Here is a 19980-nt window from a genome sequence, read left to right as displayed (position 1 = left end):
TGCGAAGAAACAGAAAAATGGGAACATTTATTTTACTTTCACTAAAATCTGAATTACTTTTGTCCTGTTGATCGTCAACCTTATAATCATTAGAGGCTGAATTTTTTTTAGTTATAGGAGAAATAGAAATCCATTACAAATAGAAATCCATGGACAAGCAAAATTATAATTATTGTCTCAAATTCTATTCTATGAATCATACTGGCTTGAGTTTATTCATTATTTATTATTTTATATATCATTATTATTTATTGTGTCTCATTTTACTTTTCAGATTACACTTTTTTCTTTTTAAATGTCACATTTGGCAACTGTGTATGAACTATGCTTGCATAGCTCTGTGATTCGGGCCATTAATATCTTGCACGGTGTGTATATATTAGAAACGCAACTCTTTTCTGTGTGTATGGGGTCTGAGATCAAAAGGCATGCATATTACTTGCTGTCTGATCATGGATCCCATTCAGCACCTAACACATGGTTAGTCGTCCCCCTTTCATGATGTCATCATCCTATGATGTCTGTTACTGAATTTAAATGTTTCCTGTGTAAAATGTAATTTATCCATGATTAAGGACTTGTCCGAAACGCGTTGGAGGAGTTGAACGATGTGTTCTTTTTAATCTAATAAAAATAAAGATTTTTACTGAAATTTACACCTGGACCTGAATAAGCTGGATGAAATGTTGATGGTGAGATAGACGACCCCCTTGCTTACAAGAGCCAGGTTCGGTTACCCTTGTCTCAGGTCTCCAACAGAGACTGGACAGTACATAGTAAACATACTTTTATCTTTTCTGTTGAGTACTTAGTTTTAGAATTATGCTCTTTTAAACTTTACCTGGCTCCCTGGCAGCTCACGCTCCCAAGTCCCAGGAGGTGGCACTTTCAAAATGGTAACGGGTGTCGGCTCGTTTGAATCCGTGAGAGGCTCGTCCGCCCGCTCTTTTTTATTCGGCCATAACCCCCTCCCACATCCTTCTTCTATCTACCCTCCCGCTAATGACATAGGCTCCCACTAACAACATAGGTTTTGTAATCCTGACATGCGCAGTTGCGCCTCGCTTTTCCCTGCGCATGCGCCCCTTCTCTACACTGTCTTACTCCGCAGCGCGGAGGCACACAAACTCACTACGCAATTTGCGTACCTCCGCACTGCTTAGTAAGACAGTGTAGTAAAGGGACGCATGCGCAGAGAATAGTGAGGTTCGGCGAGCCTGCTCCCTGCTCTCTGGGGCATGTCAGGATTACAAAGCCTATGTTGTTAGTGGGAGCCTACCTCATTAGTGGGAGGGTGAATAGTAGAAGGATACGGAGGGGGTTTGGGATGAATAGCAATGAGCGGGACGAGCCTCTCGTGGATTCAATCGAGCAGGCGTCCCTTAGAATTTTGAAAGTGCCACCTCCTGGGACTTGTGAGTGGGAGCTGCCAGGTAAAGTTTAAAAGCATAATTCTAAAACTAAGTACTCACAGAAAAGATAAAAGCATGTTTGCTATGTAATGTTCAGTCTCTGTTGGAACCTGTCACCAGTGAAAAAGACCCCTCTGGTGATAGGTTCCCTTTAACTGTTCGCTTTCATTACATTCAAAGTCTATGGGATTGACCCATCTGACCCACCGTTCTCTCTAGAAAACACATTTAAATGCTAACCATACATTCCACCATATAGCAGTATAATGTATGCCAAAAGGATGTGACTATTCTATGCAGTGATAGTCTGTGAGACTTTTAGAGATCAAGTATATGCTGAACGTCTTTTTTCTCTTTCAATCCATTTCCTTCCTTTACAATTCTTTTTTTCTTCCAGAGATTTTTCGTATTAGAAAATGGTATATTGAAGTATTCCAAATCACCTATTGATGTAAGTACAGTCCACTATGTTATAGCTGAATACTTAATATTTCATTACTCTTACTATTAAATGCAGAGGGGTAAAAAAGATGCTTTAAAAAACTTTAAAAGGGCTTTGAAAGTGAAGATGAATGGATGGAAGTTCTGTAGAGTGTTGTCCGCACTCTCGGGAACGTCTGGTTATCCTCCATAGTATAGGGAAAGATATCTTGTTAAGTTCCCGGCTTATTGAATAACATCTGTGCAGTTCCTCTCGGTACATAGCAGGGATTACTACTATAGTCACTGGACCTAGAAAAGCACAGTACAAGCAGACAATATGCCTTATGCCACAGACTAAAATGCAAACATGTGTCTAAAGCCAGCACAGACGTACCGCAGCTCTCTGTAGGCTTTAAAATATATACAAACTGTGAATATGCCTTAAAAAGACCCTGTAGGCTCCGTTAATGCCCGGTCAACTGGATATTTGCATAACTTGTGAAATCAGTGCTAGATCTGCTTAAAGAGGCTGTACTGTAAAATATATTTTATATACCCTGTTTCCCCTAAAATAAGACATCCCCCGAAAATAAGACCTAGTACAATTTTGTTCAGGTTTAGAAATATAAGGCCTCCCCTGAAAATAAGACCTAGCGGCAGTCATTGCAGCAGCTCCCGCCACATCATACATTAGTATTAGGAATTCTTTTAGATTTTGCAGAAGGTTGTGTCATGGGGAAGAATTAATGGAATTAAATCAATGATTGTTGTGCTGCAAATGTGATACCGGCAGCTACCAGGATAAGATGGAGTCATTTATGGAAAGTGCTTTTACTAAACATGAGAGATTGGGGCCAATGATTCTAATAGAAATGGAGTCACAAGAAATACAGCATGAAATTCAGAGTTTGGAGAGTCAGAAGGGTGTTAGAGAAGTTGATTTTCTGTTCAACGATAAATGTAAATTCTTGTTCATGGAAAAATAAGACATCCCCTGAAAATAAGACCTAGTGCCCTTTTAGGAGCAAAAATTAATATAAGACACTGTCTTATTTTCGGGGAAACAGGGTATATTGTGTTTGAAGCACTTTTATATAGGACTGGTAAAATAATAAATAGTTTCTTACTATATTCCACTTCCGTGCTCTCATTCTGTTGCTTGCAATCCCCATTGCACTCAATTTACCGGGTGTCTCTTGACACTACAGGAAACATTTGGGGAGAGCCAATCACTGGTTAAAGAAGACCTATCACCAGATTTTGACCACCATGAGTAACAATACCTCCTGATAAAGGGTTACAAGTTCTCCCCATATCACCTAAAATTAGCTGCATTTGGGGCACTGTACCTTAATTACAGACGTTTTTCCGATATGAAAATTAGCCTTCCTGACTCTTATGTCCTGATTGTGACTCTTCTCCACGCCCCATTATTGTGACTGACAGCTCTGTGTCTCTTCAAATCACTGCTCTGCCTCCTTGTACTTGGGGACCCTCTGCTAATATTTAACTACAGACATATAAAGCTCTAAGTAGAGATGTTAAATACTGTGTCAATTTTTTTTACACGGTGCCTTGTGTTACATTCATATCATGTGACCATGTGACCAGAGTGACATCATCGCAGGTCCGTTAGCCTTCTAATAATAGCAAACTGTACTGTATGTATGTGATCACATGAAATCACAGCAGCCTCCATGGAGGAGGAGTAGAAGTCCATGGAGGCTGCTGTGACTTAATGTGGTCAGATACATGCATGTAGTATAGTTTACTATTGTTAAGAGGACCTGATATGATGTCACTCAGGTCACATGACATGAACTGTGACCCGTAAGGAGACATAAGGGATGAGTAGATGGGAGGGGCCAGCTGAGCAGTACATACCCCCTCTGATGCCAGGGAATATAAGATAAACGGTGATTTATGTGGACGCAAGGGAAACAATTTTTAGCTAAATTAAAGGTGTCAGATAGTTAATAGGGCTCCATAGGAACTGTCACTGGCTGTATATGTGCAAATTTGGTGACAGTTTCCCTTTAAGTCTGGTCATCAGTCCAACCAGTGATTGGCTGGCCAGCCTTGTCTAGCATCTTCCGTGTTGTGGGTAGACATGAAGGAAGTGAAGAGCAATGGGGTCCAGAAACATCACTAACGAAATAGAAAGGGGAAAGTAACAATTTAAAGGGGTATTCCCATTCCATTAAATAAATGTTATTGTTTGAAAAATGAAGTTATACAATTTTCCAATATACTTTCTGTACCAATTTCTCTCAGCTTTCTAGATCTCTGCTTGCTGTCATACTATAGAAAGCTTCTATGTTTACTTCCACTGGACAGAAATCTGACCATGGTCACACAGGTGCACGGCTCGTTATATCACACAGCTCTGATTACTCTCTGTGATACTGATGCACCTGTGTATTCACTGGAAGAAAACATAGAAGCTTCCTATAAAATGACAGCAAGCAGAGATCTAGAAAACTGTGAGGAATTAATACAGAAAGTACATAGGAAAAATGTATAATTTTTCATCATGTAAACGATAATATTAACTTACCAAAGGTAGAATACCCCTTTAAGGGACAACTCCTTTAGAGGAAATAAGTCACCACAATTTAAGTACCTGAATTAACTGCTATGTTATGTAGGTCTAGGCCCACGCATACCACCCTAAGCTTTTATTTTCCAGCTGCTCCTTCCATGCCAAAACTTCAACTTAGAAATCTGAAAATCTCGCTGGGTCCAGGAGTGACATAGCTGAAAGGGGAAGTAAGAGAGAAGACGCTGGGCAGAGGTGTAGCAGGGACCATTGTTACTGCCATTCAGCCGGAGCCCTGAGCCCTTGTTCTTTGTAATATCTCCTAAAAATTTATAAAAAAAACCCTTTAACTGGACATTACCATTTCCATAATCAGGGATTCTTCCATGAGAAATAATAGGAACGTTGATATTCATTGTAATAAGAATACGATACCTTACTTCAAAGAAGAAAGTGACCAGCAGGAATACTAAGAGATTTCAGCTCTGAAGTCTTTCTTACTGTTAATGCTGCTCTTGACTATAACTCAGAATACACTTATGTGATTCAACATTTTATAGTGATACAGATTTGTAAAGTGATTTATAGCAGTGGACATGTCTGTGAAACTTTTGATATCCCTTTTTATTTTAGACCCAGAAAGGAAAAGTACATGGGAGCATTGATGTTGGGTTGTCAGTTATGTCCATCAAGAAAAAGGCTCGGAGGATAGATCTTGACACCGAGGAGAACATTTATCATCTTAAGGTTGGATATATATTGACTTGTCTCACATTTAAAGGGGTTGTTTAGGAAAATATAAATATAAGAAAGAAATATATAATAAATATAAGTGGGGTAAACTTTTAATATACAAATGTTATAATAAATGCAGGCACCTAGAGAGACATCCGACATATTAATAAAATTAAAGATTGAGAAAATTACAAATATCCTTTTATTTTATTGTTTCGAAAAACACCTATACGATACTGTGCCAATAATCAGGTAGATGTTACCTAGTGTGATATTTTACCAACCACGTTGAAGCTTCCATCTTGGTATTTCCATTTTCTTTGCAGGTGAAATCTCAGGATACTTTTGATGCTTGGGTGTCAAAGTTACGCCACCATAGACTTTACCGGCAGAATGAAATAGTGCGGTCACCGAGAGATGCCAGCTTCCACATGTTCCCATCAACGTCTACAACAGAGTCTTCACCAGCAGCTAATATACCGGTGCCAGAGGGAAAGGTACTTGCATCTAATCTCTCAGGGGCATAACTTCAGGGGGTGCAGAGTGTGCGGTCGCAATCGGGCCCAAGAGGCTTTGGGGGCCCATAAGGTGTCACTTTCCCATATGAGAAGACTAGTACTATAAAACATACATTACATACAGACTTTGCACTGGGGCCCATCAGCTTCAAGTTACGCCACTGTAATCTCTATCTGCTATCTGAATTATACTGAATTATTTTAAAAGATAGAACAACCTATGAAATACAGTTTTGGTCGGTTGAGGTTCTAAAATAATAGGATGCATTTATAATCCCTTGTATGACAGCTTTCTGGTGTACAGAGCATGAAGAAGTCGCTATTCCTGGGGCATGGTTTGAAATTACAACTTTTCTCCCCCTTTACACCATTTCCGCAACATTTTTTTTAAAAGGCGGGCATGTAGGAGAGGGGCGGCCTTTGGCATTTACTATTTCCTTGTGCAAGTTCTAGCTGAATTTTAGGTCAGGCAGGACCTGACAGAGCCTTCTAGCATATCTGATGCGTCGTGAGGTGGTGGAGAGGAATATGAAGGCTGGTGCAAAATGCCCTAGTCTTGATAAATTTCCGTAAGTGTTTTTTATTTTTGAAACAATGACAATATTATGCGCACGCTATGTCCCATTCATTTGGATGAGACTGAGAAGAAATACCAGAAAGGCCAATGGCAATCTATGCCACTGTGCCTAAAAGAAAAGGAGATCCTCACTTCATACAAAAATATTTGCGGGAGCAGTTGGGCCAAAAACATTGCCATCCTATGTCTGTTGGATGGTTACAACTATACTCAACTGTTATCTAGTTTGAATGGAACGGCTGCCATCGTGAGTCTCCTCGATGCGGTCATACGGTGGTTAGGATTGGGTTGTCGGGACTCCTGTTCTATCAGTTGATTGAGTCCTAAGATTTGGGCATCTTATTCCACAAATTTATCAATAACTTTATCAATGCCGTTAAAAATAACTGTGAATTATCCCATAGGGTTTCCGAAATTAGCTCTCTTTAAAGAGGACCTATCACCCCGAAAAAGCCCCCCACTAAATGTGCCCCCCATAACCTGCTCCCTAGCCCCTTTCTCCCCAGCAATTTTTTTTTTAAATTTTTTGTCGGAAAGGTGGTTTAAACAGAGAGGAACAAGAGGTCGGATCCTCATATCTTGTGGGCTGCAGTCTGCGTTATTCATAAGGGGGCCGGCCGACACTCCCCCAGCACGACCCTGTCAGCTAGGACCTATAGGAAAAGCCGGCAGCATCGCATGTATTGCGTAATCGCTGTCGGCTCTCCGCGATGCGGCCGCGATATGAGGATCCGATTAAAACAGATCCGACCTCTTACAAAATAAGGGGTCGGATCTGTTTTAAACCACCTTTCCGACCATAAATTTAAAAATAAATTGCTGGGGAGAAAGGGGCCAGGGAGAGGGTTATGGGGGGCACATTTGGTGGGGGTGGCTATTTCGGGGTGACAGGTCCTGTTTAAAGATTTCCTTTAGGGAGTGACCAAATTATGATAATAATGATATAAATCTTGTCCAGTTCTTCTTTCTCACTTGTGATTGTGATTATTGTTGCTTCTTTGGTTGTTATGTATTTGTATTCCACAGTCTTGCTTTTATGTTTGTGTTTTTTCTTTGTTTCTTTTTTACTTTTTCGTTTGTTTGTTCTTTTCTTTTATTTCTGTGCTGGTTTTATCTTTACTGGGAGCATATGACAAAGGGTTACTTAGAAATGTCAGCATGATGTTGTCAGATCAGTGAATTCTTTGTGAATAATTGAGCTTTGCGTGCTGGTGTATGCGCTGACCCAGGATGGATCTTTTAAAAGAATCATTGATGTGTGTCCAGATTATAAGTGTAGCTTGTGTTTTGTGGGCCAGCAGTCATATCATTGATTTTTATCTTCCTCTCATGATATGGAAAGTTGAAACCCTGTGTACATGTACTGAAAAAATGTCATTTTTTTTTTTATTAATGTGCCAAACCAATTGAGTGCCCCTTCCATCATTCCACCCTAGGGAGAGGCATCATTGTGATGTGTCCTGTATTGCATATGGCACATATGAGTGTTGCCGATTTTATTATATCTCCTCATAAATGATAGAAAAACTGAGATGGTGGAAGAAGAATGAAAAATTACTTCGCAATAGATTTACTTGCCCGGTCCAGTCGCGATCCGACACTGATTCGGGTTCTGCTGGGATTCACTAAGGTTGTATGCCCGATGTCCACTAGGTGTCGCTGCTGCGCTGAAGTCCGCCGTAATTCACCTCCTGCGTCTCGGAGTACGTGAGTGCTATTTTTGCAACTCAAATTGTTTTTTAAATTCCGCGGCCTTTCCGAATCCGTCGGGCTTTCCGACTGCCACACCCCCCTGATTTCTGTTGTGTGAAAGCCGGCGTGATGCGCCACAATCCGATCGCGTGCGCCAAAATCCCAGGGCAATTCAGGGCAAATCTGAAAAATTCGGACGCGATTCAGACCCTTCGTAAATGTGCCCCAATATGTTGCTCACATATCAATACAATGAGTCCTCAGTATGCAATTGGGTAGTGGGTTCTCCTATCTTAACTATTTATGAAATATCCTGCGGATACATCATAAATAGTGATAGATGTGAGTCAGAGCTTTGGGATTTGCATGTGTCTTGGGGACAGACCTAGTGACACCCTTCACGCAGCAGCAACTGACAGTGTCATAGTCATGTGTGGCCACTCTCCATTCAACTCTGAGTGCTAAGTGTACAGCCTTGACTGTTTTCAACACTCCTGTAGAGTTGAATAGAGATTTTTAATTCATCCTTCTGCAGGAAGGGAGCAGTAAACCCCTGTTCCAGAGATAGGATCCGCATCTATCATTTTTGATATATCCTGTGGATACAGTATGTCATAAATAATCTAGATGGGGAAACCCCTTTAAAGGAAATCAACTACTCAAAAAACATTTAGAAATCTCCAAATATTCACCTCCGCTCCTCATAACCTTCATCCCGTCGCTGTACGTCGCTACTCTTGACATGCTGGGATCACCTAGAAAATAAACTTATAATTCGCAGCCTGGAGCGTGGGGACAAGATATCTGATACTCCAGACTGCTAATTATGCACGCCCCTGCACCTCCATCTCCCAAGCTGGTAATGGAAGGTGACGTCATGCGAGAGCATGCCAAGACTAGCGACGGACAGCGTTGGATCAATATGAAGAGGAGCTGAGGAAGGTTTTTTTTAATGTTTTATGTGTGGTTGATTTCCTTTAAAGAGAACCTGTCACTAGCAGACCCATTTTTAGCACTCCCCCAGTCCACACAGAGCATAGTACATACACTGCCAAAGAGTTTTTGTATAAAAAATAGGTTTTACAGAAAAGCAGATATGTTTTACAGTACCCATCAATACCATGTGCTGTGTGACTAGGCACTAGTCACCTGGGAGTGGCTGTAAAGGAGCAGTTTTCCCCCCACCCTTGGAAAACCACTCCTCCATGTGTCCTTTTCAAATATATGAATGACTCCCATCACTCAGGATTGGCTGTAGAGCAGCAGGGGGCGTTGCTAAGCCAAGTGATGGGCATTTTTATATATTTGAAAAGGACACATGGAGGAGCAGTTTCCCAAGGGTGTGGGGGAAACTGCTCCTTTACAGCCACTCCCAGGTGACTAGTGCCTAGTCACAGAGCACATGGTATTGAAAGGTGCTATAGAACATATCTTTTTTTCCGTAAAACCTATTTTTTACACCAAAACTTTTTGGCAGTGTATGTTCTATGCTTTGTGGGGGCTGGGGAGTGCTAAAAATGGGTCTCCTGGTGACAAGTTCCCTTTAACTCCCATTCCAAAGCATGGAAGCTGTTCTGCAGCAACCTAGTCTGGGCACTACACATATACTGGAGCTGTCTGCTTCCTGTTCCATACTCTGTTCATCATCTGCAGAGAACATTTGATGTGTGTGGGTGCTGTGGGTTTGACCCCCACCAATCTGATATTGAAGAGATCATCTTAGGTCATTTTTAGTACAGAAAGATGCTTGAAAAATCAATTTAATTTTCTTTATTTCTTGTGTTTTGAGAGGTGTGGGGGGCAGAGACGAGTTTATTCTATAATAGACATTATAATAGACAGTGAGGCTGACAGGCCATCCACAAGCAGTACTTTCAGATCAGAAGGGTAGAATAAATCCATGGGGCTGGAAGGCAGTAAGTAGCGGCTGTAGATAATTATGAGGCCATTGTGTTCCTCTGTCAGTTCATCTGTCAGTCTTCCATTTGATTTTTGTAAGATTTTGAATAGTCTTTTCCATGATTAATTCTATGTAAGGAAAGAGCTTTTTATTTATAGCAGCCATCTCGCTGGAGACTGTAGCTCTGGATGGAAATGTATTAATGAAGTATTGAGGTCATTTTGGATGACTTTTAAATATTAGGTTAAATGACTGAATTTGGTGGCATCACGGGACTTAGGCTCTACAGACATTTTAACAACAGGATACCTTTTTAGTCACTTGCTAAACCACCATCATCCATAACAAAGTATAGATTTTTTTTGTGCATATTTTGCTTTAAAAGGGTTGGCCACAAATATGAAATTTAAGTACTAGATCCCAGACGGGTCTCCAATATTGTACTTACCCATGTAAACTTTAGTCTGGGGCAGTCCTACGGACTTACGTCACATAAAGAACTCTTTACTGTATGCCCGCGCCCTCAGCAAATACCCCCCATGTCAGTGGTTGGAGAGGGGTGTGGATAACCTCGGCATATCGTGTGACCTACGTCTGCTACAAACCGCAAAGAAAGTTTAATAGGGTAAGAACAATATAGATAATAATAACAACAACAATAATAATAATAAGTCCTTTATTTATATAGTGCACACAGATTACGCAGCACTATACAGAGCTTTCCCAATCAGTTCCTGTCCCCAATGGGGCTCACAATCTAATCAACCTACCAGTATGTTATGGAGTGTGGAAGGAAACCGGTGGACCCAGAGGAAACCCATGCAAATGAGAAGAGAACATACAAACTCTTTGCAGATGTTCACCCTGGGATGACCCTTTAAGGGTTTTGTAATCCTGCTGAAAAACATTCTCTCTAGTGGTCAGTCCCTTTAAATGCAACTCTACTGTATAGCCATTTGGAAAACTACATTGAGTAGTCCACATTGAGATAAATGATGGTGCTGCCTTTTAGACCCACAGCTATAACATTTTTAAAAACTGCCCTCCCACTCCCCCATCCTGTTCTGTCGGCAGAGGTGTTCAATGTGAATGGAATGATAGCTTCAAATTTGAGGTAACCTTCTGGTAACTTTTATTGTAGTTCCATAAAGATTTCTAAAAATTTGGCATAGATGTCTGAAAATTGATTTTTGAATAAATACACCACATTTTGCATGTGCAGGGGTGAGCCACACGGCTTGTCTCCCTTTTATGTGTTTTCAATCCGTTAGCCATGTGATTATAAGGCGCACCTAATTATAAGGAGGAATGACCAGCAGGTGGCAGACCTGTGCACAGTTCAAGGCAGCTGTTGTCTGTAAGTAGGTTCATACACTCACCGGCCACTTTATTAGGTACACCTGTCCAGCTGCTCGTTAACACTTAATTTCTCATCAGCCAATCACATGGCGGCAACTCAGTGCATTTAGGCATGTAGACATGGTCAAGACAATCTCCTGCAGTTCAAACCGAGCATCAGTATGGGGAAGAAAGGTGATCTGAGTGCCTTTGATCGTGGCATGGTTGTTGGTGCCAGAAGGGCTGGTCTGAGTATTTCAGAAACTGCTGATCTACTGGGATTTTCACGCACAACCATCTCTAGGGATTACAGAGAATGGTCCGAAAAAGAAAAAACATCCAGTGAGCGGCAGTTCTGTGGGCGGAAATGCCTTGTTGATGCCAGAGGTCAGAGGAGAATGGGCAGACTGGTTCGAGCTGATAGAAAGGCAATAATGACTCAAATCACCACCCGTTACAACCAAGGTAGGCAGAAGAGCATCTCTGAACGCACAGTACATTGAACTTTGAGGCAGATGGGCTACAGCAGCAGAAGACCACACCAGGTGCCACTCCTTTCAGCTAAGAACAGGAAACTGAGGCTACAATTTGCACAAGCTCATCGAAATTGGACAGTAGAAGATTGGAAAAACGTTGCCTGGTCTGATGAGTCTCGATTTCTGCTGCGACATTCGGATGGTAGGGTCAGAATTTGGCGTCAACAACATGAAAGCATGGATCCATCCTGCCTTGTATCCACGGTTCAGGCTGGTGGTGGTGGTGTCATGGTGTGGGGAATATTTTCTTGGCACTCTTTGGGCCCCTTGGTACCAATTGAGCATTGTTGCAACGCCACAGCCTACCTGAGTATTGTTGCTGACTATGTCCATCCCTTTATGACCACAATGTACCCAACATCTGATGGCTACTTTCAGCAGGATAATGCGCCATGTCATAAATCTGGAATCATCTCAGACTGGTTTCTTGAACATGACAATGAGTTCACTGTACTCAAATGGCCTCCACAGTCACCAGATCTCAATCCAATACAGCATCTTCTGGATGTGGTGGAACGGGAGATTCGCATCATGGATGTGCAGCCGACAAATCTGCGGCAACTGTGTGATGCCATCATGTCAATATGGACCAAAATCTCTGAGGAATGCTTCCAGCACCTTGTTGAATCTATGCCACGAAGAATTGAGGCAGTTCTGAAGGCAAAAGGGGGTCCAACCCGTTACTAGCATGGTGTGCCTAATAAAGTGGCCGGTGAGTGACTATAAGGCGCACCTTTGATTTCTGAGAAAATCAAAGGATTTTTTGTGCACCTTATAGTCCGAAAAATATGGTATTTTATAATTGTAATTTCAGGGGGAAAAAAATTTCGTCCCCTGTGACAATTGGATTTTCAACATTTTTTTGCTGTCATTGGAACAAGGATTAACTATAAAACTTCATTACAGACACCTTACAGCTGAACATTGCAGCCTGGGACTTAAGTATCCAGAGAGATTTTCCAGAGGTCACTACATCACTGTAACTAGGGGTGGCCTGTAAGTCGGGACTGCCTGTAGTTCAGTGGTATATATAGTCTTTGTTTTTGCATTGTGGCTCATAAACTTTAAGTTATAGCTCTGAGTCAGATTTTTTAGCATCATACTATACATGACCTTGAGTATAATATTGCAATTAATATCAAGCCAATACCCGGTCAAGGGTTACAGTGTTGATCAACATGATTATTAAAAGGTAAGTTATTATTCATGTCACAGCTTTAATGAATAGAATTAATTTGAAAGGTTATGCAAGTAGAAAATCCATCAGTATGCATCAGTGGTAAATATACATGAGATCTGAATTGACAGATGATGTCTAAAATATTAATCTGCTGTTACATTGTGTGAGTGGGTGGTCAGTAGCCGCTCTGCTATGAGATGTGACCTTGATCATTTTCTACTTCTTGATAAACACATGGCCCCGGTTCTCTATTAGGCTCTACATTTGGATCTGTTGACCTGTAATAAGCCTAAAAATGAATATATTTACTGCAAATCATGACTGAATCATACCCTCCATAATAAAGAATATACATCTTCCTGGGTGCGCAGACGCAGAATCATATGTGTCTATTTGGATGTGTTATTTCATCAGCCAGAGTCTCTGGAGCAAGGCTCAGGAATATTCCCGACTCTGCACAATGAATATAAATGTTCTGAAATGTCAGATGATAATAAACACAGTGACAGGAAGTTTACACTTTATCCATTTTACATAGATAAGTCGTACCCATGAATATATGAAACTTTGTAATATATCGAAAGTAGTTACTGCTTCAACCTCCAGCAGGATAACATCTAACTTCCGCCGCTTTAAGTTTCTTTGTTAATTCTAAAAGTCATACAAAAGATCCCCAAAATATTATAAACCTATAAGTAGAAGACCAGGGAGAGGGGGAGGTGCAGCTGCAGTATCTCCTCCTCATTGCAGATAGTCGTGGAAGGAAGACCTCCGATTGGCTCATAACACATAAGGCTACATTAACACTTCGTTTTACCTCAGTGGGAGTGTTAGGGAGTGATTGGCTGCTGTTGATGTTCAGGGTGTTTAACTGTCCTTATTTGGGAAGTTACATCACTGGGAACCTCAGTGTAATCTCAGTAGAGGCCGGGGGTGGGTGCAATACTTAACATCCGTCCTCCATTGCTTCCGATGGCCTACGCTGAACGTATATAGAAGGGAGCAGGATAGAAAAATGTAGCTTCCATCCAATATTTCTCACAATATGCAATGTAAATTGTGCAGACATAGGCATGGGATATTTCCTGGCGTATATCTTGAACTTCTTTATAACATAAGGCAGTGATGGCGAACCTTTTAGAGGCCGAGAGCCCAAACTACAACGAAGACCCGCTTATTTATCACAAAGTGCCAGCACAGAAATTTAATTTGTGATTTATACTCCCTTCTCTGTCACAGTTTTCATTGATACCAGCACCCTGAGGCACCAATATAGCAGAAAATAGTCCAATATAGCAGAAAATAGAGCTGTCACTTTAAAATAGCTCTGTGCACAGCAAGTCCTGGGCTGTCTGGGATTGCAGGAAGATACCTGGAGTTCTCTCTGGTGATGGCCTGAGTGCCCACAGAAAGGGCTCTGAGTGCCACCTCTGGCACCAGTGCCATAGGTTAGCCATCACTGACATAAGGTGTGAATGCAGCCTAACTCACACCAGGAAGTTGCTCCATTCTGCAAGCATAGTGAGAGAGAATTTACCAATTATTTGACCTGACCTTCTCTGTCCTCCTGTCTTCTCCCTTGGTTCTTTTACCACTTCTCCGATTCGTTTTATCCCTGAGTCTCTCTGCTTTTGTTGACACCTTCTTGAGTACCATTGCCTGTCACTGGCTAGCTCTTGACTATGTTTTGTTGTTTTACTGTGCCTCCTTTGCCAATCCCTGTGTAAGGGTGAATATTGGAGTATCCAGTAGTTGCTCCACCTAGGTTTAGCTAGTGAAACTCTGTGATATCGAGTGATAACAACAAACTAAATTCATACATCTGAATTACCAGTCTGTAACATGCAGCAAGAAAACAAATACTTATTTTTGATTGCATTTAGTCAATTATTAGTAATTGTTTGTTTTTACCTATATATTACATGATTTCTGTCCTTCCATAGGTTCCACAGAATAACTTCTTGTGGCAGTCTCCTATTCCATGCAGCACCAGTCTCCCAGCCACATGTACCACCGGTCAGAGTAAGGTTGTAGCATGGTTACAGGACTCTGAAGAGATGGATAAATGTGCTGAAGGTATGGGGGAAATATATCAAGCCAGAGTTCTAGTGTCAAAAGATTTCAATGGTTAGACTTTCCAGCCATCAAGAAAATATTCTATAAAGTTACAATTGTGCCAATCGCAATATTGTGGGGGGTGGTGGTTAAGGAGTTTGGGGTCTGAAAAAAACTGCAGCATAAAAACCGTCAAAACCCAAAATGAAGGCTTCCATTGAAACAGATAATTGAAAACCTTAAGTTTGCAGGATCCTTACATGAAAACCTGCCTTGGCAAATTTTGATCACCAAACTCCAGTTGTCCAACGCAATGAATGATGGTGAAGTAGGGTCAAAATGGTCACCAGATTTCAGACTACAAACTTGCACACATAAGTAAGAAAAACTCTTAGATGCAACAAGGCTTGTCTATTTCCATTTTTTTTTAATTCCATTTTGAAATTATTTTTTTCTAATATTAGAGACAGACTCATGGGTCTGATGTGTTTACAGGTGAAACATCTAACCTAGCACAGCTTCACTGTACACCTCCTACCCTGCTGAAATCTCACACTGCTTAATACAAGCTTCAGTGAAGATGTCTACACAAGCTGGGTAGGAGGACCAATAAAGGAGCTTGTCAGTCAGGCTTGGTGGGTGGAGATAGAATTTAGCTTGTGAATTAACCAGACTCATGAGCTAACTTTCTCATAACTAAAGATATAAAATGCTAATTTTAATTAGAGAACTTTCCTAAATAATTATAGTCCGAAAATGTCGGAAAACCCGGCCCCCAGTATTTTCAAGTGTCAGTTCCTGCTTTGTAGCAGGTGACTTCGGCCCTGATGCTGCATCCATCTGGCTGCTGATGGTGCTGCCTGAGGCAAGAGGCTCAACTAGCCTCATAAATGGTCACCCCTGGATATAGGATAAATAACCGAAATGGCGATACCTCTTGTTAAAATATCCACAAGATGTCTGTTTTCTATGAATTTCTTTCTAATAGTTAACATTTCTGGCCAGTAATTTTCCTCTATGATAAATGTAGCCTCGAGATAAATGGCGCTTTCGCAGATAACAGTCTGGAAAAACTGACATCAATGTTTCTCTTGAGAATTTATATTTCATTTGACTTCGGACAGCATTAATAGTCTAAGTCTTCCATTATAACAATATAATTTATACCAAATCAGATTTAATACAGCAGACAATAATTCAATTACTTCTTCCCTGGTTTGTGTTATCTTCATGGCGCTTTACATAGAGGAATGTAAATGGAAGACTTGGCAGCGACCGTGGTATAATCACGAAGGGCCGCTGTGTTGAATTTTAATTATATTGATTTGTTTCCCACAAAATATAAAATATTATTTCCATTTACTATATAGATGTAATATGTGGTATTCTCGGTTGTTTTATATTACTATCACCTTCTGATATGTTTTGCGTTTTGCAGATCTCTCCAAGTGTCAGTCCAACCTGATTGAACTCAGCAAACTGCTTCATAACCTCGAAATGCTGCAAAGGACTCAGTCTGCGCCCAATTTCATTGACATGCAGGTACGGTCAAATCTACTCTTAAAGAATGTCTAAGCATAATGGAACCTATTCAGCTGGAAAGGTTATAAAAACCCCTAATGAATGACTCTCAGAGCTGTATATTAATAAAGTAAGATGCCTGGAAGAATGAAATGTATACTAATGGTAGACCAATTACTGCACAATACGCATGAGCTTAGAAGGTCGAGTTTAGTCTTAGCCCCACGATTCTGCAGAAAGATTAGGTAATCCACTATTCTATATTCAGTCCAACTAAATGATGCCTGTGGCTCATGTAGTGAAGATCCATTTGTTCATGAATGTCTTCTATCTCTAGCAGTGTAGGAGCTACTGAGTTCAAGGTCCTCAAATTATGGGTCACACTTATCAACATGTTTATGATACAATTGTGTTGTAATTTGCCCTTAAAGCTTTCTTAAATGTCTCACACCACATTTATAAATGGTTGAAGACTGGAATTGACTCAGGAATGGGGTGAGTGCTAAAATTCATGCAAAAACGCCAACATTTTGACACATTTTTTGGTGCAAACTCGACCAACTTAGGGGAGTTTCAAAGTAATACTAGAAAGCCTTATACTACGCCAGATGTATCCTCCAGCTAAACACTTTAATAAATATGGTCTATATCAGGGCCGATTCTAGCCTTTTTGCTGCCTGAGGCGAAATTTTAAAATGCTGCCCCCCCGTGTACGCGTGCACGTGCGTGCCCCTGATGATGCTACCTTACACACTAGTAGTCATTAGTCACAGATATTAGTGACCTCTAGTACCTTACAGGTGATCATCTACTCCACCGGGAAGGTACTTCTTTACGCTTTCTTCCGGCCTTGCTTTTCCTCCGAATTCACAAAGAAATGTCTTCAACTCCATGCAGCACAACTCACCATGGCGCCCCTAAAAATACCACAGTCACTTACAGTATAATGAATTGTGATTCCAATATATATTATCCTCACAACATGACTGAGCAAACTATTCTCAACATAAAACATCATTTAGTCACCCAAATTAGAGCATATAGAGAAATTCAATTAGGTGCCCTAATTTAGCCTCCCCCAATAATGAACAGCCGAGTATACATAGTCTCTCCTCTCTACCATTTATATACAGCCTCTCCCCTATCCCCCTGTATACACAGCCTACACCCCCCCACACCCCGTATACAGTCTCAGCTCCCCCACCACCTGTATCCAGTCTCAGCTGTATACATGCCCCACACAATTACCCCCAGTAATGTCTCCCATACAACCCCCCAAAATTTCCCCCATACAACCCCAATGTAATGTGTCCCACAGTCTCCCAGTAATTACCCCCACAGCTACCCCCAGTAAGTTATGTGCCCACACACAGCCCCCCAGTAAGTAATGTGCCTCACACAGCCCCCCAGTAAGTTATGTGCCCACACACAGCCCCCCAGTAAGTAATGTGCCTCACACAGCCCCCCAGTAAGTAATGTGCCTCACACAGCCCCCCAGTAAGTAATGTGCCCACACACAGCCCCCCAGTAAGCCATGTGCTCACACAGCCCCCCAGTAAGTCATGTGCCCACACACAGCCCCCCAGTAAGTAATGTGCCCACACACAGCCCCCCAGTAAGTAATGTGCCTCACACACAGCCCCCCAGTAAGTCATGTGCTCACACAGCCCCCCAGTAAGTAATGTGCCCACACACAGCCCCCCAGTAAGTAATGTGCCTCACACACAGCCCCCCAGTAAGTAATGTGCCCCACACACAGCCACCCAGCAAGTAATGTGCCCACACACAGCCCCTCAGTAAGTAATGTGCCCACACACACAGCCCCCCCAGTAAGTAATGTGCCCCACACACAGCCCCCCAGTAAGTAATGTGCCTCACACAGTCCCCCAGTAAGTAATGTGCCTCACACAGCCCCCCAGTAAGTAATGTGCCCCACACACAGCCCCCCAGTAAGTAATGTGCCTCACACACAGCCCCCCAGTAAGTAATGTGCCCACACACAGCCCCCCAGTAAGTAATGTGCCCCACACACAGCCCCCACTAATAATGTGCCTCACACAGCCCCCCAGTAAGTAATGTGCCTCACACACAGCCCCCCAGTAAGTAATGTGCCTCACACAGCCCCCCAGTAAGTAATGTGCCCCACACACAGTCCCCCAGTAAGTAATGTGCCTCACACACAGCCCCCCAGTAAGTAATGTGCCCACACACAGCCCCCCAGTAAGTAATGTGCCCCCACACAGCCCCCCCCCCCCCAGTAAGAAATGTGCCCACACACAGTCCCCCATGTTCTTCCCTGGCCCCTGTCATGTCTCCCCCTCACCTCACTCAGGCAGCTCTCTGTGTGTGTACTGCTTTCCCCGGCAGGTCATGTGACCCTTGCATCATCAAAGGTCCTTCAGCCTTCACCCTCCGGGAGTCTTCTACTCCCGGAGGGTGAAGCAACTGCTGGGGAAAGCAGTCCCTGTACATGGTCTCATAACGATCTGTGTCCTGAGGACACAGATCGTTATGAGAGAGGGAAGGAAGATCTAGCGATCCCCCTGCTGCACTCACCATTCCGTGCTCCCACGCAGCTCCCTCATCCCCTCCACCAGCCAGCAGCCGCTCTGTGAAGGGACACAGGTCGGCACGGGCACGTGGTGACGTCATCACGCCGACCTGTGTCCTGCAGAGCGGTGTACACAGGCGCGATGTGCTGCACCGCTCTGCCTATAAATTACATCACCGCCTTGAAGGCGGCGATGTAATTTATTTTACAGGTGGCACGGACCTGCCAGCCATTGGCAAGTCCGTTCTACCAGCGGCAAAATGCCGCTGTTAAATGGGGTCCGCTATCTGCCGCCTGAGGCGGGGATTTCACCTCGCCTCATGGCAGAAGCGGCCCTGGTCTATATCTATTTCTAGTCTCACATTGTGCTTACTTAAGACACTTACTTTAAGACACTTTTGATAAATCTGCCCCAGTGTGGTTCTTGGCACTGTATCTATTCCTGTTAGTACGGGGTGCTAGGAGTTGGACCCCAATGATCTGATATTAATCTTTTCAAACACAGATATTTCAGCTGCAGATGATGGTTTTATAAGGAATAATGCCCCCTATTGCTATACATATTCTTGAAAGAAGTTGCCTAAAGATGTCCACTCCACCTACGGCACACCATGGAAGTATTGTAGGATGTTCACTATATTTAGCATTCCAGTCATTAAACGGCAACCAGAAAGTTCCCATTCTGTACCATTTACAACTTCCATTAAATTATTAAAAGCGAGAGCCATCAGCAGTTTTGAAGAACATGTCCACCTCTAAACACACACCGAACACTAAACCATGTTCACGGATAGCTAAATAATCTTAATATTTCCATCCAATTTCAGCATTTTTAGTAGATGATGTTGGTCTCCTTGCCTCATTTCCCAAGTCATATTTCTAAAGCCTCTTACCATTCTTTTGGACAGTAGGAGATGGGGAAGTCACAAGCAGAGGAGGTAGTCACATGGAGAGAGGCCACAATCGAGATGTTCCAAACATAAATCAGTATAAGTCCTCATTA

At 42.2% G+C, this 19980-nt stretch overlaps 1 protein-coding gene across 2 annotated transcripts in view; it reads left to right on the top strand.

Moving 5' to 3' along the window:
- The window catches only part of OSBPL6 (oxysterol binding protein like 6), a 161835-nt gene that overhangs the window by 90317 nt on the left and 51538 nt on the right, over window positions 1-19980 (top strand). For both annotated transcript variants that reach the window (XM_072121611.1, XM_072121609.1), the window contains exons 5-9: window positions 1810-1863; window positions 5008-5121; window positions 5436-5606; window positions 14794-14926; window positions 16344-16447. In XM_072121611.1, coding sequence (XP_071977712.1) covers window positions 1810-1863; window positions 5008-5121; window positions 5436-5606; window positions 14794-14926; window positions 16344-16447 — 576 coding nt within the window. The remainder of the gene's footprint in view (window positions 1-1809; window positions 1864-5007; window positions 5122-5435; window positions 5607-14793; window positions 14927-16343; window positions 16448-19980) is intronic.

Source organism: Engystomops pustulosus, chromosome 8 (genome assembly GCF_040894005.1).
Source record: "Engystomops pustulosus chromosome 8, aEngPut4.maternal, whole genome shotgun sequence".
Taxonomy (NCBI): domain Eukaryota; kingdom Metazoa; phylum Chordata; class Amphibia; order Anura; family Leptodactylidae; genus Engystomops; species Engystomops pustulosus.
The sequence above is the reverse complement of the archived record's forward strand: the minus strand, read 5'-3'. Positions and strand labels throughout refer to the sequence as shown.